At 44.2% G+C, this 23,014-nt stretch overlaps 2 protein-coding genes across 3 annotated transcripts in view; one reads left to right on the top strand and one right to left on the bottom strand.

Moving 5' to 3' along the window:
• The window catches only part of PKD1L3 (polycystin 1 like 3, transient receptor potential channel interacting), a 60,251-nt gene extending 55,383 nt beyond the window's left edge, over positions 1–4,868 (bottom strand). Inside the window, 2 exon segments of the mRNA XM_071219943.1 lie at positions 3,764–3,883; positions 4,565–4,868. Of these exon segments, the coding sequence (XP_071076044.1) occupies positions 3,764–3,883; positions 4,565–4,868 (424 nt within the window).
• Positions 4,869–6,646: 1,778 nt separating this feature from the next.
• Positions 6,647–22,496, top strand: DHODH (dihydroorotate dehydrogenase (quinone)). 2 transcript variants are annotated; one of them, XM_024555954.3, is made up of 9 exons: positions 6,647–6,839; positions 8,769–8,981; positions 11,688–11,887; positions 14,180–14,262; positions 17,263–17,450; positions 18,583–18,696; positions 19,478–19,631; positions 19,814–19,973; positions 20,447–22,496. In XM_024555954.3, exons 1-9 carry the CDS (start codon positions 6,819–6,821, stop codon positions 20,499–20,501), a joined length of 1,188 nt encoding a protein of 395 aa, XP_024411722.2. In that variant the 5' UTR covers positions 6,647–6,818; the 3' UTR covers positions 20,502–22,496. The 2 variants fall into 2 exon arrangements, with proteins under 2 accessions (XP_024411722.2, XP_045047909.2); XM_045191974.3 differs by lacking the exon at positions 6,647–6,839 and adding an exon at positions 6,903–7,020.
• Positions 22,497–23,014: the final 518 nt, after the last annotated feature.

The following is a 23,014-nucleotide window of genomic DNA, read 5'->3' as shown; positions in this document are numbered from 1 at the left end:
CACTAAAAAGAAAAAAACATAAAGATAACCCCATTGCAGTACACAGAGATCTTTCTTGTTTCTTTTTACAACCATTCCTTCATGAAGGGTACTCGGATTGTTTCTACTCTTTGCTATTACAAATAGAGCTACAATAAATAGCCTACACCTGTGTCTTTTTGTATTTTTGCCAATGTAATTTTGGGGTAGATTTCTAGCAGCAGGATCGCTCAGTCAAAGGCTAAACATGTATGTAATTTTGCTAGAAATTGCCAAATTCTCCTCCATATAGATTGCATCTTACTGCATTCCCACCGACGATTTATGAGAGTGCCTACTTCCCTATAATCTTACCAACAGAGTATGTTAAGTTTGTAAATTTATGCCAGTCTCATAAGTGGGAAGTCGTATTTCAGTTTATATTTAATTTGCATTTCTCTATTTTTTGGCAAGAATACTTCATAAGTGAAGTGCATACTTACATTGGTTCATTTTTTCTTTTTTTTTTTTTAAATTAAACTTATTATTTTGAGATAATTGTAAGAAATAATGGAGAGATGCTATGTTCCCTTTATTCCATTCCCCCCAAGGGTAACATCTTGCAAAACTAGAGTTTTGCAACCAGGAAATTGACACTGATGCTCTCAAGAGAAAAATTTTCCATCATCATAAGAATCCCTCACATGACCCTTCAGTAGCCACGCCCACTTCCCTCCTGCCCTCCCTCCTGTCTTAGCTCCTGATGACCACTAATTTGTTCTCTATTCCTATAATTGGTCATTTTATTTCAAGAATATTAAATAAATGGAATCATACAGTGTGTAACCATTTGGTATTGGCTTTTTTCAGAGTAATCCTCTGGTGATCCATTCAAGTTGTTGTATGTATCAAGAGTTTGTTTCTCTTTATTGCTGACTGGTGTTTCATAACATGGACATACCTGTTTACCCATGCGCCTGTTGAAGGACATGTCGGCTGTTTCCAGTTTGGGGCCATTACACATAAAGCTGTCATTAGTAGTCACGTGCATGGTTGGCTAGAGGCTCGCTCAGATTCAAGTTCTACTTTTTTGTAAAAATAGTTAGTAGGTGGTGTCAAATATTCCATCGGGAGTCACATAATATCTGTCTCTTTATGATGTTAGCAGTCATTCATGATTGTTTCCTAGATCCATTTTTTTCACTAGGGGTTGTGGAAACTTGTGTTTAATATTTTATTACCAACTACTGAATTTATAAATATCAAAACATCACACAGTTACTACTTACACAAGAACAAAGCCAAAGCTAAATTATTTAGAAAGTAGCAGCAAATATAGTGTATAGCTGGAGGATAATGACAAACATGACTCTCCTAAAGCAGAGTGTTTCAAAGGATGTGCAACAATGTGGCCTTATCCCAAACGGCAGACAGGGCTACAAACATTTTTCACGTGTTGACAGGGCAGAACCACATTTATTAGTGGCTGTCAGGTCATCCTATGATAACTAGTTTGAAGTATTAGTTTATAGTATTATTTTACCTTACCAGTGCATGGAAGTATTTTACAGTTTTCACAACCAGTGCAACTGCCTTGGTACACACAGCTGAGTACTGACTCTATTACAACACCACTTTTTTTTTTAAACCCTCACCTGAGGATACATTAATTGACTTGAGAGAGAGAGATATGTGAAAGGGAAACATCAGTTGGTTGCTTCCCATAAGCACCCTGACTGGGGATTGAACCCACAACCTAGGTATGTGCCCTGACAGGGAATCAAACCTGCAACCTTTTGGTGTATGGGATGATGCTCCAACCAACTGAGCCACCTGGCCAGGACTACAATACCACTTTTAATAGAAACTATTACTTCTTATTCTGACACTCTGAAAATAAAAATCTCTTAGGAAGGAAGAATTTTATATGTGAGCTTAATCTTTAAGTGCTTTTTTTAAATAAAGAAAAATCCTGAGTTCAATGATTCCAGTGTGCAGAAGGCAATCTGTAACCTCAGTAATACTGTATGGTAATACAAAGCATTAGACTTCTGTTTCAAATTTGAAGGAACAAATTTAAAATACTTCTCCCACCAACATGTTATTTTAGAAGAGGTGTTTCTTAAATTCAAAAATGCATAAACATTGTGACAACAACAGTTATTTGAAAATACTTCTAAGCAATTACATTGTGCAGATACTTTAGTTTTAAAGGTAACTAGCAATGTTGGCTCTCCAAAAGTGCTTTCACCTTTGACATGAATGTGAAGCTCTCTAGAAGCAGAAAATAAACTTTGAACAAAAAATAGAAACTGCACAATAATATAATATTAACAGCAATAATTACAATATTATGCCAGGCATTGTTCTAGTATTTCACTGTATTATGTTAATTCTGGTAACAAACCTTTGAAGAAGGGTTTTATGCTCTATGCTTACCCAGGGTGTCACAACTGGAAAGTCATAGAAACAAGACATGAGCTCAGGACTCTGACTCATGAATTTGTGAGCCTGAGTTCTTAGCTGCAGTAACACACTCTCCCATCATGGGAATGCAGGTTCAGAATTTGCAGAATTGGCTTAGATTAAATAGAATTCTTTTATTGTCCAAGATTATCTTCTGCACAAACACTCTATATTCCATAGCAGTAATTTCTTGCAAGTACATGAATGGTGATATCAGAAAATACATTTTCACTCCCAAACCAAGAGTAGCTGAGAATGTCTGAAAACCCAACTCTTGGAGAGTGAAAGATGGATACAACAGTCATCATCATTTAGGCTATTGAGGATTTGCTTTTCCAATCCTGGAAATGAGGAAAAACAGTTCACAACTGTAAGATGGCCAATACGAGGGATGCGATTTGTGAGAATAAAACACATGACCGCTAGACTCACGCAGAGGTTAGGCTCACAACCTTGGACTCAATACCAATAGCATGTTATAATGGCAAAATAGGACAAAAATATCACAAAGAGCTTGAAAGGGTCAGAATGAGGGATTGGAAACTAGAAATTAATTATATTGAAATATTGGGTCCTCTCAATACCCAGTATTTGAGGAATACTGTAATAGAGAAATATTTCTTGTGATAAACATTGCTGTGTATTCTGTTTAAGAAGCACCCACACATGCTTTATATCTCCATAAGAATGTATCTGTGACTTTAAAAAGTGAAACAAAATTTTTACCTAGAAAATCCAAGACATCACAAGGTCTCTGAGAATTCACTGAGCGAAGGGATAAAGGCTTTATGTAACCTTTGTGTAACCTTTGTATAACCTTATGTAAACTTTATGTAACCATGAAAAACATTGCTTAATTACAAAAACAAAAACCATCCAACCCGTCCCAAACACCTTAACTCTGACCTACTTCTGAACACGAAAACCTCTAACTGATGAAAATCTCCTTACCCCTCATCTTCTTGTTTTTCTTCACCATATTCTCTTTTCCTCCTTTGCTTCCTAGTCATCCCTCCAAAGCCCAGCACTGAAAGGATTAGGGGTTTACATGCGGAAAATTGGGCTTACCAATAATATACGTTCTCCCACGCCCCACCCAAGTCAAGCAATGAAGGGAACATCGAGGCACAGCTCTTCCCAACTACCAGAGTGGGATGCGTAAGGAAGTCACCCCAAATGAAGTTTCTGACACTAATCAGCATCATGAAAATCAAGATCCTTGTACCCCTCCTATGGTCTCTCACTCATGGATTTGCTACCTAGTGCTCTCACAAACTCTCCTTGTTTAGAATCAGTTCCTAGAGTTAGGTCTTTGGTAACATGTGGATTCATCACTTACCAGCCTGGCAAATGAAGTAATGCCCTAGTGAGCACAAGCCTACTTTTGGTGAGACCCCATTGGACTTTCTGGACACGTAAGTGCATCTGGTGTGCTTTGTGGTCTTGTGGGCTGTGACATCTGCAGAAGAAAGACAAGATCCAGATGAACTTCATAATCAAAAGTCAAACATTTAAAAAAAATTTTTATTGACTTTATTGGGATGATGTTGGTTAATAAAAAGTCAAACATTAAAAAAAATAAATATCAAAACCAAATTTGCTAGCCTTCAATAGATGAAAATTTGGGGACCCCCCCATATTATAGATTATTTTTTCATGTTAAGTGTTCTTTATCACAAGGCTTAGCATTAATTTTCTTAGACTTCAGTGAAGGTAATTATGACATAAATGCCTTGGAGGTTTCTCTAAGAGCACAAGATTATGGTGCATAATCTTGAAAATACCTAAGAAAGAAAGCCAAGAGGCAAACAATTTCTCTCCTAGTTTCTGCATTAGAAAACCTGGAGCTAAGAATGATGAAGAGATATTTACCAGGAAAAAAGTGAACATAAAATGTTTCCCCCTTCAGAATCCTGCACAATACTTTCAGTGAAATATTAGTTAACTTCTGATAGGCTCCGAGAAAACCACACCATTTTTGCTACACAGACAAATCAAAGGCTGCAGCACAAAAGTGGAAATATCTCAGAGGAATAATGGTAATGAAGTAAAGTGACTGATTTTTCTGTATACAAACACAGAAAGATTTAAATTTCTGCTGTTCCAGAATAAAAGTAAGTTTCCTTCATAAACACCAAACCTCAGAGTCTTGGGTGATTTTTTCCTTGATATTTTCCCAGCAGCATTAAATTTTGCCCAATCCACCACTTCTTGCCTTCTTCCAGAAAGTTCCAGATGAGATCTTGAATTGCCTGGTTCCAAGTGTAAGCAAGGTGTCCTCCCTGAGCGTGACAGTAATTTTCTGCTTCCTCAAAGCTGCAGTGAAACCTATTAAGCTGATAACAGTTATTTTTACCATGATGCTCTGGACTGTTTAACTCGCTCCCTAGAATGATACTTGTTCTGATATATAACCAAAGCCAGGTTCTTCCTTTGAAGAACATTTTCTCCGTGAACTGTGAGCACAAAAAAGTGTGGAGGCTCAGAAGCTGCCTGGCCCTTTAAATATATTCTCGGTGAGTTTGTCTTTTTTATTACTATTATTCTTTTAGAAATTGGCAATAAGCTGTCAAGGAGACAAAAGGTTTTATTTTAAGGACCCAGGTGGAGTTCCTATAAGCTGAAAACAAACAAAGATCAATAAAGCCTTTACAGCTGGGGCACCATCTGTGTCTACACAACCGGATATGCCTTCAGCTTTATAATACATCTTTATTTGCTAAGTCTAAGCTGTAAGGGAATAGAGGGTGATGAATTTCTAAGTCAGTGTTGCTAAAAATTGAGTAATGTATTTTGTGTGTGTGTGTGTGTTTTTAAAGAAAACCATGAATTCAAATCATTGTATTGCTTCTTAAATACATGCACTCTATCCTAAATCTCATATAACCATACAAGCCAAAGACTAAATATTTAATGAAAGAATGAATGCAAATTAAATACAAACAAAACTGAAAACCAGTGAAATTAAAATTTGCTGAACTAAATAGTCACTTGTCAGATACACAAGGTTCTGGCCTACAACCACACAGGTTCTTTTGAATATGTCACGCAGTGGGGAAGAATCAATTCTCTCATCTCTTGCTGACGAGAGAATTTAACTTGCTGAGAAACCTCTGTTCATACACGTCATCTGATCTTCACCTGTAGCCCACCTATCACTTATGTTTTTAGCCAGTTTTCTTTCTTGGGGTCAAAATGGACCATAAATACAAATAAAGGTGGGCACTGAAATCACGTGGCAGGTTTCAGGGTTCAGGTGGTTATCCTAACGATGCTTGCACTCTTTAAAATCATTATGAACGTGGGCACCAAAATTTAAAATTCTCTGAAATGTAGATCCCAATACATCCCTGTTTTAAAAATATTGCAGTAATTAAAGGAAAGATTAACATGGTATGGACCGTAAATGCAAAAATTTACTGTCTAATTAGGGAAGTAAAGACATAGTTGTATTTTATAAAGACATAAGTTAAAAAACAAAGTGCTGTTAGAGAGGTACAGTTTAAATCTATGAAGGTTGAACTGAGGAAATCACTGCCAGCACTTGAACATGTGAGGAAGCCATATTTAGATGAAACGGGCATGCTGCCAGAGGCGTCAAAGTGAGTAAACACGTAGAAGAAAGTGGGAGGTATTTATAAAGAGAAGTAATTCTGTGGGGGGGGGGGCGGGAGTGGAGCGTACTTGGGAGGCAGTGAGAACGGAAACTACAAAGCCGCAATGTTCCAAACGCTAGGAAAAAGACTTTGCATTTACTTAGTTTTCTGAGCAGGAGTCCATCAAGTCTGTGCTGCAATGGAACAGCTGGGGTGCAGGATACTTTCAACTACAAAGTCTTACTTTCCCATACATACATACATACATACGTACATTTTAGGCACTTTTAAGTGAAACCTGAAGTTGATGGACTCTTCTTCGAAGTCTACAGTGCTTCATTTCAACCCTTTTTCCAGTGCCTGATACATACTTTCTCAATATACCCTTCATCTAGGGCACATCAATAAAATGATCAAGAAAATTGCTGACTGTATCGCTTAGAATTGAAAAACCAACATGTCAGTAGTCTTTTGCCCAGGTTGCAGCACCAGAGACAAATGCTGCGAACCTGACAACCTCAGTACAGCCACACCTCAGCGACGCTCACAGCAGGCGCCGGAAGCTGTGCGCGCGAGCGGAAGAGGCGTGGCCGTCGCCGCAGGGCGCGCGCGCGCGCGTTTGCTAACATCCAACCAGACCCTCGGGGCGGTGAGTGGCCTTCTCTGCCCAGAAGCGCCGGCCCCACCCTTCTGCCCGGCTATTGGTGAGTTGGCAGATCTGGGGGCGGGCGTTAGAGGTCTCCTCCCCATCTCCTCCAATGGAAATGAGACAGAGGCGGGCCCAGTGGCGGAAAGACCATGGCGTGGAGACAGCTGAAAGTGAGTGTGGAAATCCAGGCTCTCCTGTCGGCGAGGAAGAATCCTAGAAAGAGCGGGGACCGGGGAGGATGCAGGGGTAACCGGGGCGAAGTGTGGACGAGAGGCCGCTCCGAGAGCGTAGTCGGCCCGTCTCTGTGTCTCTGCAAAGGCTTGTGCATGCGCTTTTGTACACTTGTACTTGGTCAGTGTGTAAAAAGCACGTGTGTGTCTGAGTAGATGCCAAACTGTCAGCGCAGTGCACCAGCTTAGTGCAGTGGGCCAAACCTACTGAACCTGGCATAGGGGCGCTCAGTGAATACATGACCGCTGGGCATTGTGTGCAGCATTCAGCGTGTAAGGAAATTGCTAGAAGATATGGTCCCAACCCTGCTATATAAAATTTTAGGACGGGCCCTCTTTGCAGGTATTTGTTCATTGACATTGAGGGGCGTTCCTACAATTGGAGACTGGAATCAAGACAACGAAAACATTATCTAAATTGACAGCTAGGAGTGATCCTTAAAGGCAAATACCATTTTTTGTTTAGGGAACAAAACCAAAATCCATTCTGGTCAAGATCTGTGCCTCTACCCACATTCTTTATAAGCCATCCTTTTACTCCTCGGTTCCTGACACACCTTCCCTCTTCCCCCATTCTTCGGGCGCATCTCATTCTCTGTCACGGGGAGAGCCTTTCCACTTTTTTCCTTCCCCCACTGCCTCCTACTTAACTCCTAGTTATCCTTTGAATGTTAGCGTCACTTCCTCAAGGAAGCCTTTCTCTACATCTGAGATTAGGTTACGTTCTTTCATTACCCTATACTTTTTTTTTCTTCATAGCAATCGCATGGTTATATATCTGCATGATCATTGATTTCTGCCTCCTCATGAAATTGTACTCCCCATGCAGGCAGGGACTCAGACTACTTCGCGCATCTCAGAGAGGTCAATCACTATTTGATGAATGAATGAATGAATGAATGAATGACTCAGCAGCGGGCAATGATAGAGAAAAGTATTGTGAACCATGTTTGAGCTAGGAGACTGGTTCTTGACTCAGTAAGACCTGATGCTTCTTTTTAAAACAAAAAACATTTTGCAACTCCCTTTATTATCCCAAAATGGAATTTACAAATAATATAATCTTTCTGTGAATAATTTTTAAAGTCAACATAATGTCCGAATTGGACTATAAAAGAGAAGTGAAAGTAAAATAAGATGTATTTCAACATGTAACTGTTAGGGCATGACTTACCTAGATAGTGAGATAGTGAAGTGTTTATAAGCCTCTACTTAGAAATTCTAGTGCCGCAGGTATGTTTGTCAGACCCCAAGCAAAGCACCATACCATTTCTGATGGGTTTTCTGAAATAGGGGACAATTTTTGGTAATGTTCTGTGCAAAATAGTACAGTCCCTTAACTTACAAGGTAATTGTATTCCTGGAAAAGCCAATGCATATGAAAACTGTGTGGGAGATAGTTTGTTTTTTTTTTGTGAAATAGAGTTTGGTTCTAGGCTCAGATAGTGAGTAGACATTTTTCACCTACTGAATGTCAGTAGGGCATTTAACAGTTGTACAGGGCCCGGATAATTCATCCGTTAGTCTAAAACAATGCAGGACGTCCGACTCCACTGATCCCTGCACACTAAATTTATTAGCACTCCCCCAAATGCCCACCACATGTCTCTTAGGGGGCAGTAATACCCCTCTTGAAACCTCTGGCCTGGGGTCCTTCAGGGCCAGATGAGTGTGCGTCAGCAGAAGTGTAGATGGAGCTTCTGACTACAGAGGCCAGTGTGTGGGCAAGACTAGAAATGAAGGAGACCAGTGTCAGCAGAAGGCTAGGGACATTGCTTCATGTGGCATGTCATTATGTCCTCTGTGTGTGGGGGTTTAAAGAAGGTGCTGCAGCCTGGCTTTGACGGCCAATGGGCTCTTTCCTTTCAGAAGCGGGCCCAGGATGCCCTAGTCATCCTGGGGGGCGGAGGACTTCTCTTTGCCTCCTACCTGACGGCCACCGGGGATGAGCGTTTCTACGCTGAACACGTGATGCCAACTCTGCAGGGGCTGCTGGACCCTGAGTCAGCCCACAGGCTGGCTGTCCGTGTCACCTCCCTGGGGCTCCTTCCTCGTACCACATTTCAAGACTCTGACATGCTGGTAGGTGCTCTTGGAACACCTTGTGTGATACAAGGTAAAGGTCAACATCCCCTAATTTTCACAGCTGGAGCTAAGCCTTTTGAAAAGCTGAATCCCAAGTTAGCCCCGTCTATACAGATCAGGAACCTGAGGTGCAGAGGAGTTAAGTGAAGTGATTTACCTGCAGTCACACATCTAGGAAGTGCATGAGCCAGGATTCAAACCCATGGAGTCTGACTTGGGCAATGGTCCCCCTAGCCACTGGCCTGCCTTGCTAAGATCAGGTAGCCCAGTCTTCACCTCTGCAAAATATGGAAACATGCTAGAGTCATTAAACACCTAATGTGACATAGGCATGTCTAGCCAAGACCTTTAAGGAAGGCATACAGACACCTGTCCCAGGGTTATTCAGTTCCATGGGCCCCCCACGGGCCTGTTACTGTTCTGGGTGCTGGGGTTACTACAGCGAACAAAACAGAAGAATCCACATCCTTCTAGAGTCTGTATCCTCATGTAAGCCCTAACAGTTTCCGTCTGAGGGACTCTCACCAAATGGGGGACATTAGAATGATGAGAACATGAAGACAACAGACAAGAAGTGTTCTTTGGGGAAGGGTCACTGTTACAAATCAAAGCTGCCTTTCTTTGCATTTTCCCTCTTTGTCTTAGAATCCCTTTCACTTCCCCATCCTGCAGTTTTGAGCAGGTGTGGCTTTTTACATGACTTACCATACTTAAAGGCCCTGGAAAGCACTGTAGAATCAGAGCATTGTGTCCTTTAAGTCTTCTTCCTCCCCAGCTGCTAGTTTGAGAGTCCTGGAACCCAGTGTCACAGCAGTGAATTAAGACAGGGGTGCAGAAATGGGGTAGGTTAGGAAGGAAGTCAGGTCGTGGCCAGGTATGGTACAAAGCTATGTCCTATAAACACCACCCATATGGAGAGCAAGTGTAGCCTTTGAGCTGTAGCCCCCACCTTCGGCAATCCATTATTGAGAGGTGGTCCACACTTCTTAACCAACAACCAGTGCTCTTGACAATCTCACTCCAACGTAGCGTTCTAGTGTTAGCTCTCTACCATTTCCCCGATTCCGTGGTTCCCAACCCTGGCTGTGTGTTGGAATCATCTGAGGTACTTTTGGAAAATACAGATGCTCTGGCCTCATGCCAGAGCCATTTAACCATAATCTCTGGGAGTGAGGACTGACAGCTTCCTTGGAGACCTGTCATGCAGTCAGGGTTGACAGCCACTGTCCTCCAGGAAGCCCTGCTGGTCCAGCCCCACACATTCTGTTTCACAGTCCTTGAGGTGCTGTGTGCACACTTCCACCTTCATTTTTTTTTTTTTTTGTTCTTTCTTCTTGGAGCAGCCTTTCTACCGCTTGCATACAGGACTAGATGGTAGGCACCCTTGGAGACCCCTGTTACTTTTGGCAAAGGATTTCCGCAGTGATATATTCCATTGGCAATTGCTGGCTTTTTGATAGCTCTTGATTTCTTTCACGCCTGTTTTTTGTTTTTATCCTCACCTGAAGATGTTTTTTTCATTGAAAGAAGAAGGGGGAATGTGGGGTTGGGGGGGGGAGAGAGAGAGAGACAGAGGTATTGATGTGAGAAACATCGACCCGTTTCCTTCTTGTAAGGGCCGTGACTGGGGATTGAACCTGTAACCTGGGTATGTGCCCCAACCAAGAATTGAAACCGTGACCTTTTGGTGTATGGAATGGCGCTCCAACAAACTGAGCCACACCAGCCAAGGCTGTTTTATGCCTTTTAAAGTATTTGTCTTGCTACTGGATTTGTTGGCTCCATCGGGGCAGGAATCCTGAATTACTGAGGAGTCAGGCTAGAGCTGACAGTAATTAGGCTGCAGTCACTCTCATTCCAGAGAACAATCTGGAATCTCCCCAGTATCAGGCAGGGAAGAACCTGTCTGCAACCACAGCCTGGTTCTGGGGCCCAGCGATCATTTCTGCCCAGCCAAGCACTTTTCTCCCTCTAGTGCCTCACAGGGGTCTTGGGGTCATCGCTGGGGCTTGGGATCAGCCTGGCAGAGGAGGAGCACAGCTGGGACTGACTTTCTAAGCTGATTCAAGGGTTTTGCTGCTTGACACTATTTCAGAATAGCACTAGCTAAAGGCTGACACCAACGAGCCACTCTCCCACCGAGGATGAGAAGGGATGACTATTAACTGTAACTAGAAAAGATGTGCCCATATCCTGCTCAACCCATGGTGGAAACAATGTTTTCTCCTTGGTCTTGGTGATGGATGATGAAGCCTAATGGTTCTTGAACTCCAAAAAGCATCAGAATCACCTGGAGAGCACTGTTAAAAATAGATTTGCTCAGCCCTGACTGGCGTGGCTCAGTGGGTTGGGCATTGTCCTGTAGACTAAAAAGTCACCAGTTCAGTTCCTGGTCAGGGCACATGCCTGGGTTGTGGGCCAGGTCCCTGGTTGGGGGCATGTGAAAGGCAAACCAATAGATGTTTCTGTCCTTCTCTTTGTCCCTACCTTTTCCTCTCTCTAAAAATAAATACAATCTTTAAAAAAAGAGGTTTGCTCAGACCTCCATTCCTCCCTACCTTCCCCAAAGGTTCTGACTCCTTGGTCTGGAGATGGGATGTTTAACAAGCTCACGTGGAATTCTGACGTAGGTGCACGGGGACCACACCTTGAGAAACACTGGGATAGCCTTGTGGACCTCTGACTTTGTCTTCCTCTCTCTAGGAAGTGAGAGTCCTGGGCCGTAAATTCCGAAATCCGGTAGGAATTGCTGCAGGATTTGACAAGCACGGGGAGGCTGTGGATGGACTTTACAAGATGGGCTTTGGTTTTGTTGAGGTAGGCAGTGTTACCCCAGAACCTCAGGAAGGAAACCCCAGGCCCAGAGTGTTCCGCCTCCCAGAGGACCAAGCTGTCATTAACAGGTAGGTGAGTGGTACAGAGGTAACAGGGATGCCCTCTAGCAGGGCACTCAGCATGTTTTTTTCTGTCATGTGATAAGGACATTTTCTGTCATTTGGTATGTACAGGAACCGTGTGGAGCATCTACTATGCACCAGGCACGGGAACAGGTTGTAAGATTTCAGTTTAACATGTATACAGACACACCGAGGCTCAGAGAGCAACCTCACTTCGCTGCGACCATGAGATCATAAGCAGGAGAGCCTGGGTACGGATTTAGGCTTATTTGGATTTCAAAGAGTTTGTGCTTTTTCTATATTGTTACTCCATTGCCCTTGCCCGGCACTGTCTAGTAGAAATATAATGCAAGCCCCATATGTATGTAATTTAAAATACTCTAGTAGCTATGATAAAATAGTAAGAATAGGTGAAATGAATTTCAGTAATAAATTCTGTTTAGTTTTTTGTAATTTATTATATTATTTAATTAAATACTTAATATAGTCTAGATATCACTTTAATATCTCATAAACATAAAAACGCCAATTTGCTATTTATCTACTTTTCCTTGTACCAAGTCTTCCAAATCCAGTGTGTATTTCTTCATGTTTCAAGTGCCCAGTAACACATGTAGCCAAGGCTCTTGGGTTGAACAGCACAGCCCTCTAGGCTTTAGTAAACTGGAAAATGTAATAATCAACATATACATGCTTTTAGTAAGAGCGATCCTTCTAGAATGCGTGTGGTCCTCTTTATAATCCTGGGCAGTTTTCACCACAGCAAACCCAGAGAATGAAGAAGGTCCTTTTTGGTAACATAGTTTTGAAGAGCCTCCTTGGGGAGATTTGGAGAGGCATCTTTGGGGCCACGAATGGCCTTCTGGAAGACTGACCTATGGGAAGCTGATTAGGCTGTCACTTCCCACTTTACTGTGCTTATTTCAGGGAAATTTTCCAGCATTAGAGATCAAGTAATTGACCTTCCTGCTGCGCTGCAGTCTGGGGGCAGTATTGTCAGGGCGTCCAGTCACTGCAGGTGCCAGGATGCCCATGCCCGGCAGAGTCCTGGGGACGAGGAGTGGCTGACAGAGGAGAACCTGTGCTCTGGAGCACTGTGTGTCCAGCCTTCTTGCTCTGTGAGGCACATAGTGGGCGCTCAGTAAACTGCTGAATGAATGGATGGATTTACTCATTTAGTCAGCCAGCGCATGTGCCACTGTATGTCAGGTGTTTTGGGCTACAAGTAACAGAGCAGATTAAACAGTAGGTGCTTGTTATTATTTTCCTCTCATACCAGGTAGAGTAGGCAGTTCCAGTGGTGGTTGAGCCGCAGGGCAAGGTCGGGACTCTGGTCCAACTTCTCTGGGCCTTCCCTTGCTTATAAGATGGCTGCCCCAGCTGGAGGCAGCACGTCCTCCCTTGTGGACATCCGAGAGCGGAAAGGGAAGAGGAGGCCCAGATTTGGGTGGGGGGAGGGGTTCCCAGGAGCTCCCCAGTAGACATGACTTTGTGTCTCGGTGACCACGCCCAGTCACGTGTTCATGCTTCAGTTGCAAGTGGTCTGGGAAAAGAGTCATTGCCACTTTTACTCAGTATCAGGGGAGGTAGGGAAGGAGGATGCCCATTAGGTCATCATTCCACAGTGGGGCTGGGGAGACAGACATGCGCGAGAGAGATGAGGTCACTGCCTTTGTAGACTGTGTAGTGGCAGGGTGGTGGATAGGTAAGACGTGTCCCTTGTCCTCAAGAAGATTAACCTGGTAGGGGAACTTAAGCATACACATACATCCCAAGCCAGAAGAAAGACCAGTACAAAGCCCTCAGTGAATGCCAAGAGGTGAGGAGTCATGTGTGGCTGGGAGCTTTATTCAAGCATGAGAGGGAGCATTTGATCTGGGCCAGGAAGAGGGGATGACTTTAAGAGGGGAAATGGAATGGGAGGATGGGTTGCAGGTGGTGGAAAGACGGGGTTGTCGGAGTGGTGCCGGCTCCCAGCATAGGCAGGGGGGCGGTAGTGCTGGACCCAGACAGTCTGGGGCAGCTATGCAGCCAAGTCCGGGCTGTATTCAATGCTAGCTGGCTGGATGGCTTGTATGCAAATTTTAATCTTTCCCTTTGTGTTTGATAGTGGTTTGACAAGTTCTCCAGGCGGTCAGGGGGTGTTTAGACCTTGGAAGTCTTAAGAACTGACTCATCTTTTTCCCTTTTGTGTTTTTCAAAGTCATACATAGGGCCATGGAGCCATGTCTCCAAAGTGTTTGCCTTCTGGCCGAGGGCCCTAACCTTGTCCATTCCCCATCTGCTTGTGCGTTACAGGTATGGATTTAACAGTCACGGGCTGTCGGTGGTGGAACACAGGTTACGGGCCAGACAGCAGACGCAGGCCAGGCTCACGGAAGGTAAAGTAGGGCTGCATTAGAGAGGCTTTCTTCACTTGTTGGAAGGACACATGTGGGAGAAACATCAGGAACTTTCCCCATGACATCAACATGATTGAGCAATAGAAAAAAAACCCACTACAGAACTCAGGGCTCCTTTCCTAGAGGAATTTTCCTGGCTGCACTACAGTTTCCAAGATTTTAACAGAATTTCACAATTTAGCAAAGATGCACTTAGTTCCTGCCTTGTTATGTAACCTATGTTATATCTGAACTGGGCCAGCCTGGCAGTGAGCAAAGCAGAGTGGCTCCTCTGTGATCACACAGGTCACTAAGATGTGGGCAGGGCTCGAGCACCACCTTCCTTGTCCCGCTCTGTGTCCTTTTGCCTGTTCTATAAATAATGCATGGTAATTGTGGAAGCGTTAGTAACCACATAGAAGCATAAAGAAGAAAATTAAAATTGCTCACATTCTTCCCCACTCAGGGATCACTAACTACTCTTGGCATCTGGGAGTTCAGAAACACTGATTTTTGAAGGCCACCTTTGGAGATGCCGCTTATACCCTGGGGCTCTCCGCTTTGCCTTCCCTCGGGAGGCACTTAGTGGTTGTGCTGCTGCGTTGTCCTCGCCGTACCTTCCCGGGCACTCTTTGAGGTTATTTGGGGCCTCAGCCTTTCTCCTCTTTGGATCACTCTGTAAATCCTTCCAGGAGGTTTTAGTCTCACTAGATACCTTGGTGGTGAGGTGAGATGAATCTGGTTATTGGAGTCAGTTCAGCAAGCGAGGTTGAAGGGCTGAGGCTGTCAGGAATCTCCGATTTGGGAAGTAGGAAGTGACCTTGTTTGGAAATCCCTGGTTTTGGTAGACCACACCCTGCTATACTACAGACCTTGCCATATAAGGAATTTTGAAGGTCATAACATGACTTTATGGTTTGTGACACTTTCCTGCCTTCTTGCCTCTCTTTCCTTTTAATGGTTCACAGTGCTCTTTATGCCAGCTTTCTCCCCCATTCTCCCTTGCCCATCTGCTCACCCCTACTCTGATGCTAATATTCATTGGAGTGAAGCAAGATCCTATAGGTGAGCTCTGCACATAGTGTTTACCAGGAGCTAGAAGCCTTGAAGACAGCTTATTGCTAGCACCATGGCAAGGAACATGAGCTGGCAAAGGCTGTGGTGCCCTTTGGGGATACTGTAATTCAGCAATTTCTGTCTAACTTCAAAATCTTGTCAGTGTGGGCAGATGATTAGTAATGAAAGAACCATTAGGTTATGTGAAAGTGATACTCTCTTTCAAGCTAGTTTACTTGTGTGGAAAAGAATGAGCACTTACAAATGCCCTTGTCTTGATGGGTGCTACACTTGGAAAGCTTGGAAACAGTGTTATGTAACTTTTGTCTAATGGGTTCTAACCATGTCCACCTCCCAACACAAAAAATTAGCTACATAAATCTCATTTACTTTCAAACTGATGATAAAAGGGTGACTATGTTTAGGGTGTGAGAAGGTAGTTAGCAGGACTAGATGTGTTCTTTGATCCCCCTTGACCTAACGCAAGTTTTCTGAGCTAACTTGATATTTCAGGTCTTTTCCCAGCGATCAGATAGAAAAGCAGCTGGTACCATCAACATACCATTGATTTTTGCAGATAAGATGGTATTTTAGGAGAAAATGCCTTGCTTCCATAGAAAGCCTGGTATTGAAATATATTTTTCTGCAAGTTCAAAATGCAAGTCAAGTGATAATCCAATGGATTTTTAAATAAGGTGGCTGTGTTACTTACTGTGCAAACTGAGACACTTTTGAGAGTGAAAGGTGGGCAGGCGTCAGTACACTAATATGCCCAGGCTGGAGAGTAACCAGGGCTGTCCCGCGAACACTGGAATGTGCAGTCACCTTAGTTGTAAGGGGCAGGCCCTTCTCAGAAAACTGAAAGTATAAAACAATTGCACCTCTACATTAGGCATGATAATTGAAAATATTTCCGAGTATTTTATACATAGCCTTTAATTTTGGTTTTTCTGTACAACCACACACCCAGTCATTCGACCCAAGTCCAGGAAGCAGCACTTGAGATTAAACAGCTGCCCCTTCTGACATGCCTGTTGATTTCTGTCTGTTCTCATTTTTGTTACATTTACGAGGGGTCCCCCCCAAAGATACTGGAATTATCTTCTGGGGGGGTGGGTCTGTTGTAGTACAGGCTTCTCCCATTAGGTGAGTGTTCTAGGAACCCATCTGTATCTCTGTACCAGCTGGCGTTGTTGTGAGAGGCTATGCTCGGCTTCTGTGAACTCTTTTTAAAGACTCAACATGTTTGCCCTTTTCATGATAGGTGATTTACGTGCACACCTGCCCATACCACACTGAGTATTCAGCAGTTTTTGACCAAAAATGTCATGACCCCCGTGCCCCACCCTCCCTATTCACCTGATCTCAACCCAGTGACTTCTTTTTCTTTCCCTGGATAAAAAAGTCCTCAAAGGGAAATGTTTTGCTGATGGGGAAGAGGTGAAACAAAAAACAGCAGAAGCACTAAAAGGCATCAAAATTGATGAGTTCAAAAACTGTTCTGAGCAGTGGAAAAACATCTTGATAGGTGTATTGCATCAAATGATGAGTACTTTAAAAGTGACTGAAGTTTAAACATGTAAGAATAAATATACAATTCTCTATAAATAAATTCCGGTTTTTGGGGGTCTCCCCTTGTATAAGTCTTGCCTTTTTTAAATCACTAGTATTTGCATTCCGAATTTCTCCATTTTCCATTAAATTTTTAAAAGAACAAGGGCACAGTGCAGTAAAACATCCTATAATTGCTCAAACACTGCCGCGCAGACCAAGATGGTGAGCTGCTCCTGGTCATGAGGCAGCAGCGCCATGCCCTGTTTCACAGGATTTGTCAGCGGGTGCCGAAGTTCTCATTGGAGGTGGAAGGTCTATAAGGATGTTCATGGGCTGCTCATGTCAAGGAATGATGTATGGGGACAAAATCTTGACCAGCGATATTTGCAGGTGGGCTGCCACTGGGAATAAACCTGGGGAAGAATAAGACCTCGGTGGACGCTGCCTCGGACTACGCTGAGGGGGTTCGAGTCCTGGGCCCTTTGGCTGACTACCTTGTAGTGAACGTGTCCAGTCCCAACACCCCAGGGCTGCGGAGCCTTCAGGGAAAGGCTGAGCTGCGCCACCTGCTGACCAAGGTGGGAAATTACATCTCTAGGCCCAGCTCCTCCAGTATGTCCTGTGCATTCTCCAGGGCCAAGCTTCAGTATCTAGGAACTGTCCTTAACACCTGAGCCTGTTAAGACCCCTCACTGTACCTCTACCCCCCTATCATAATAGTGATTATGCTCAACTGACTACAGAAATCCTGTGGAGGAAAAGGGACGGCCCCTCTGAGCGCCTCGGCCACTCTCACGCAACTCTCTCACGAGAACACTAGAGGGCTAGAGAGAGCCCAAGAGAGAGAGTCGGCCCCTGCCTGGACAGGCTTTTATTGCTTTTCTGGGCACATTACATCGAGGATGGTCCTCATTTACTATGCACATGTTCACCACAGGTGATTACCTTTTAAGGACAACAAAGGACAATACTGCTAATTATTTCAAAGACTAGGATGTTACAACTCAAGGGGGAAACTGCTCACACTCTATACTCGGGTGGTTTAGCACAGACTTTAGGAAGTTAAAGATAGTCTGTAAACATTTGCTGCCTCAGGGTGAGGGAGTTTTAGCAAGAGCAAGTCTTATGCTCTTGCTAAAGAGCAAGCCTATGTACAAAGCAGGCCTGATTTCCCACAGGAGAACCTATCCATGGATGTGGGTCCTGCCCACCAACCTCGCTCCCCACTGGTTTTTCCGAGTAGGGGCTGGGCCACGTTTCCCACACTTGGAACGGTTCCCCACACTCAACAGTAATTAATTTCTCAGTTACCTGTCCCTTATGTTAAACAATAAAGGTCCGTAAGAGGGACTATATTGCTCATTTACCGTGCTGTCCCTAGTACCTAGTACGTTGAATGAATGAATGAATGAAATGACTTTTAATCACACAGGCTTACTATCTCTTTTGCAAACAAAAGTCTAAATAAGCCATAATATATTAGCCGATGCCAGTGGCCACATTAGGGACTCAATCTTGGGGATGTCTTGGTTCAAGAGAATGGAATCAGGTTCACCTTGATGGGGTGAATCTGTGTTTTCCAAAAAGCAGAAACTGCTCATGCTTTAGTTTGATGGCAGATGTGAAAACATGCTGATCTGCCGCTGCAGTCACAGCTGCATCCTCAGGCTGTGGTCTCGGGTCCCCATCTCTGGCTACATGTCGCTGTAGGTGCTGCAGGAGAGGGATGCCCTGAAGGGACCACAAAAGCCGGCCCTGCTGGTGAAGATCGCGCCTGACCTCACAGCCCAGGACAAGGAGGATATTGCTAGTGTGGTGAGAGAGGTGAGCGTGGGGCCGGGAGCGTCTGTCTGCCCCTCATTGTTGGCAGCGACCATTCGGCCAGCTGGGCTAGCCCAGATGGCAGCCTCTGCTTTCCTTTCTGCGATACTGAGGGCTGGTTTGGTATCTGTCACGACTTAATTCATCCTCTGCTAAAATGTGAAGGCTTGAATAAATATCTGAGTCTTCTTATGCTTCTTCCCTCCTCTCTTTCCTCTTCTCCATCCAGCAAGGGCTTTCAAGCGTGTGCTTGCATCCTTGGCCAGTCTTGGTCAGGCTCGAGCATAGCACACCTCGCTTTGCTGCACTTCACGGGTGTTGTGTTTTTTTACAAACTGCCTACTTGCTTTTTTTGTGGTGGTCTGGAACTGAACCCGCAGTGTCTTGGAGGTATGCCTGTATTCTCTCTGTCTTCAGTCCAATGTCAGGTCTCTGTCATAGGAGAGTAGTGGAAACAGACTGAGCCCAACAGTCCTGGGTTCAAATCCTGGTTCTACCACTTACTACCTGGAGACTTTGGACAGGACACTCTGGAGTGGGTTGTTACAAGGATTATAACCCTGTTCTAGTGGAACTTTATGGGTGTCACTATATAATGACAGCTATTGTCATGTTGAGGCTCATTCTGACACTTGTTCTAGAAGCATAGTGAAGTCTGGGGTAGTTCTTGATTCCAGTGGGCACCTGGCCTGACTGCTGTCTCAGACCCCCAGGGAAGCTTCTCCAAGTCCGAGAGTGCCATGACCGGGTAGCTCTTTAGCTCTTTCTCTGTCTCTCACTGCAGTTGGGCATTGATGGACTGATTGTCACGAACACCACAGTGAGTCGCCCCACTGGCCTCCAGGGTGCCCTGCGCTCTGAAACAGGAGGGCTGAGTGGGAAGCCCCTCCGGGACTTATCAACGCAAACCATCCGGGAGATGTATGCACTCACCCAAGGCAAGAATTCGGTGTCCATTTCTTCATATCTGTGTGTGGTTTGGGCTCTGGGGTTGTGATCAGAATTGGTGTTCCCTGAACTACTGCATTCAGCAGGTGGGCTAAGGGTTGAAGCCAAACTGAGCCCCTGGTTCTCACATCATCTGCCTTTTTTCATGGTGTCGCCCTGTGCTTCTCTGCAGGCAGAGTTCCCATCATTGGAGTTGGCGGTGTCAGCAGTGGGCAGGACGCACTGGAGAAGATCCGAGCTGGGGCCTGCCTGGTGCAGCTGTACACGGCCCTCACCTACTGGGGGCCACCCGTGGTGGGCAGAGTGAAGCGGGAGCTAGAGACCCTTTTGAAGTGAGTGAGGCCATGTGTGGCTTAAAACTGAAGTTAAAGTGGTATGACTCAAATCAAGGGGATCCTATTGTTCTATATTTACTCTTCATGCAAAAAGGATTTGAGGGGTATACTCTGAACACAGGGGGAAATTACTCTGTTCCTCCTTTACAAGGACAGTGTCAAGGAATTCAAGGTTAACTTCCAAGGCAATGGTGTGTATAGGCCTGAGGAGTTCTCATAAATTCAGACATTGGCTTGATATCACGGAGCTGTCAATACTTGAAATTGACTGCCTTCCTGATCTGAAGACCTGGGCGTTCATGCCTCTGGATTCCTGTGTGAGGATGGTGTAGGGGGCATGAGGTGTGTGTTTGGGATCAAGAGAGAGAAGGAGGTGCAGTTATGGAGCCGATAGAGCCCAGATGAATGTGGGCTTCTGGTAAGAACAGGGCCCATTTTTGCTGAAATTGTTTTGTTTTCTTTTTGTACAGGGAGCAAGGTTTTACCAGAGTCACAGATGCCATTGGTGCAGATCATTGGAGGTGAGGATGTTGTCAGTGGGAAGCCGGATCTGGAACCTTCCCACTGAATCAGGAGAGCCTTTGTGGCTGGATCAAGGGAAGGAGGACTCTGTCTCGAGCCACATCCCACAAACTATGAGAGCCCTTTCTCTGAGGCCAGCCCGGACGGTAAAAGCCACTCACGAGGGCTCCCAGAATCACCATAAGGCTTTCTTCAATCACTTTTCAAACTGTGAACTGCATTTGGGATTTTTTCCAGACATAAATCCCAGGATTCTTTGATATTGCAAGGACTTTAGTTATTTGCGGGGGAAAGATCATGGAAAAAAATAAAGCCATTTAAAATCTGGATAAACCCCAGCCCCTCCTGGAAGGTCCACTGGCTTCAGACACTGTAGGTCCTTCCAGGCCTCTGCTGCCTGGGTTCTGCTGTGGGTTTCCCAGAAGCTCGAATCTCTTACATTCTATCTCTATTTTTATTTATTTTAAGTTTTAACTTTATTTTGAAGACATTTCAAACATGGACAAAGTGGTAAGAAGAGGGCTTGGGTATGACTGTCCTCTCCCTGTGTTTTCACATCATTTTCCCTCTCTGTGCCTGCGTCCTGATCTCTGCCTGTAAGGACACCGGTCATTTTGGATGAGGGCCCACCCCAGTGACCTCATTTTAACTGATTACCTCTGTAAAGAGCCTGTTGCTAAATCAGGTCACACTTTGAAGTATTGGGGAGTTAGTATTTCAACATATCAATTTTAGGGAGACACAATCCAACACATCACAAGAAATGTACTTGCTGTTTCCCTGCTTTAAAATCACATGTCATGTGACTTAGGGTGCCATCAGGCAGACAGGTACTCAAGGTGCTTGAAGATACTAGACAAGAGGCTAAAGAGTTACTGTCATTAACTAAAGAAATAGAGAAACACTAATCTTTTCAACATGGAAAAGCACACGGTGAAGAGAAGTTGCAAACCTTGTCTGGGAAGTGCTGTTGATGTCTGGCATGCCGTCACATCCAATGGAAAATCACCTTTGTTCTCACCCCCTTAGTACAGATTATATTGTAAGTCTGATTTCTTGCTAGCTCTGGAGAGGCTGCAGATAACGTGTGGGTGATAATGTGTCCTGTTGCCTTATCTTTTCATCTTGGCCTCAGCCTGGTCCTCCCTCTATCCATTCACTCTGCCAAGAAATGGGCAGCCAGCCTCCTGATTTTTTTAAAGATGTTTAAAAAAGATTTATTTTATTATGAAAGTAACACCTACTCATAAATAAATTTAAACAATACAGCCCCCCAAAGAAAAGCTGTCTACCTTTTCCCTACTTCAAATAATTCCACTTCCTAGAGGTAATCACAGTTAACTTTTGTATCTCTAGGTTTTGCCAGATATTTTTCTTTGTACATATGGACATATGTATCCATAGCTATCTGTCTTTTTGATCTATCTGCATACACATATATAGACATGTTTTGAGAATAGTACAACTTTTTAAATATTGAATCATATGAGAGTGAATTGCTGATTTGATGGCCCCTCATCCTGAACGTTTCAGTGTGGACTTCTTGCAAACAAGTACCTTCTGCTACACAACCACAATACAACCATCAAAATCAGGATATCAGCCCTGATACAGTTACTTCCATCTAATCTCAGGCCCTGTGGGAGGCAGAACCTCTAAAATGCCTCCTCTCCCCAATGCCCTGCCCTAATCCCCGGAGCCTATGAATATGATGAAACAGCATTCCCAGGACCAGGCTGTGTTAAACGGTTTAAGGTAGGAACCCCCTGGAAGACAAGAGATTATTTGGGTGAGTCTGATCTAATCACATGGGCCGTTTTAAAAGCAGACTTTTCTCTGGCTGGGAAAGAAGACAGAGATACAAAGCATGATAAGGAACAAAAGTACTGTTGCTGCCCTGGCCAAGCGGCTCAATTGGAGCATTGTCCTGTACACCAAAAGCTTGTGGGTTCAATTCCCGGATCACGGCACATCCCTAGGTTGCGGGTTCAATCCCCAGTATGTAACCGATTGGTGTGTGTCTTTCTGTCTCCTCCTTCCTCTCTCTCTAAAATCAATAAAAACATCCTTGGGTGAGGAGATATACATATATATTACACATATGTATATATAAATGTATGTAATATATGCATATTTTGTGTACACGTATACATATGTATAATATATACGTATGTATATAATATTATATATATGTAATCTCAGTGTCTATATTCTGGCAGAAAAATTGAGTGTGCAGGACACTAGGGGTTCATTCGGCTCTGCTCTCAGTGCAGATGGGGTCTGGGCTCCATTTGGGAGAGGACTGCTCTTCGGTGGTGGCTTGCCACTCAGGAGGGCCAGCCATGTCTCATTTGATTAGAGAAGGCAAAATCTGCAAGGGTTACATGGTGGCGATTGGTAACTCCCTAACTCCCTTGAGCCAGGTGTACCAGCAGGGGGTAGGCTGTGGGGTGGAGAGATAATAATATCAGGAGAATGACCATCGCAGCCAAGGATATGCTGATGATTGCAGACTC

The sequence above is a fragment of the Desmodus rotundus genome, chromosome 12, assembly GCF_022682495.2.
Source record: "Desmodus rotundus isolate HL8 chromosome 12, HLdesRot8A.1, whole genome shotgun sequence".
NCBI classification, from domain to species: Eukaryota; Metazoa; Chordata; class Mammalia; order Chiroptera; family Phyllostomidae; genus Desmodus; species Desmodus rotundus.
Note: the sequence above shows the minus strand (reverse complement) of the source record. Positions and strands in the feature narration are given on the sequence as shown.

Coding starts and splice junctions, on each gene's coding strand:
- DHODH (XM_024555954.3), top strand. CDS start 6,819: ATGGCGTGGAGACAGCTGAAA. Junction 11,888..14,179: donor GACCAAGCTGTCATTAACAG/GTAGGTGAGTGG, acceptor TGTGCGTTACAG/GTATGGATTTAACAGTCACG. Junction 18,697..19,477: donor TTGCTAGTGTGGTGAGAGAG/GTGAGCGTGGGG, acceptor CTCTCACTGCAG/TTGGGCATTGATGGACTGAT.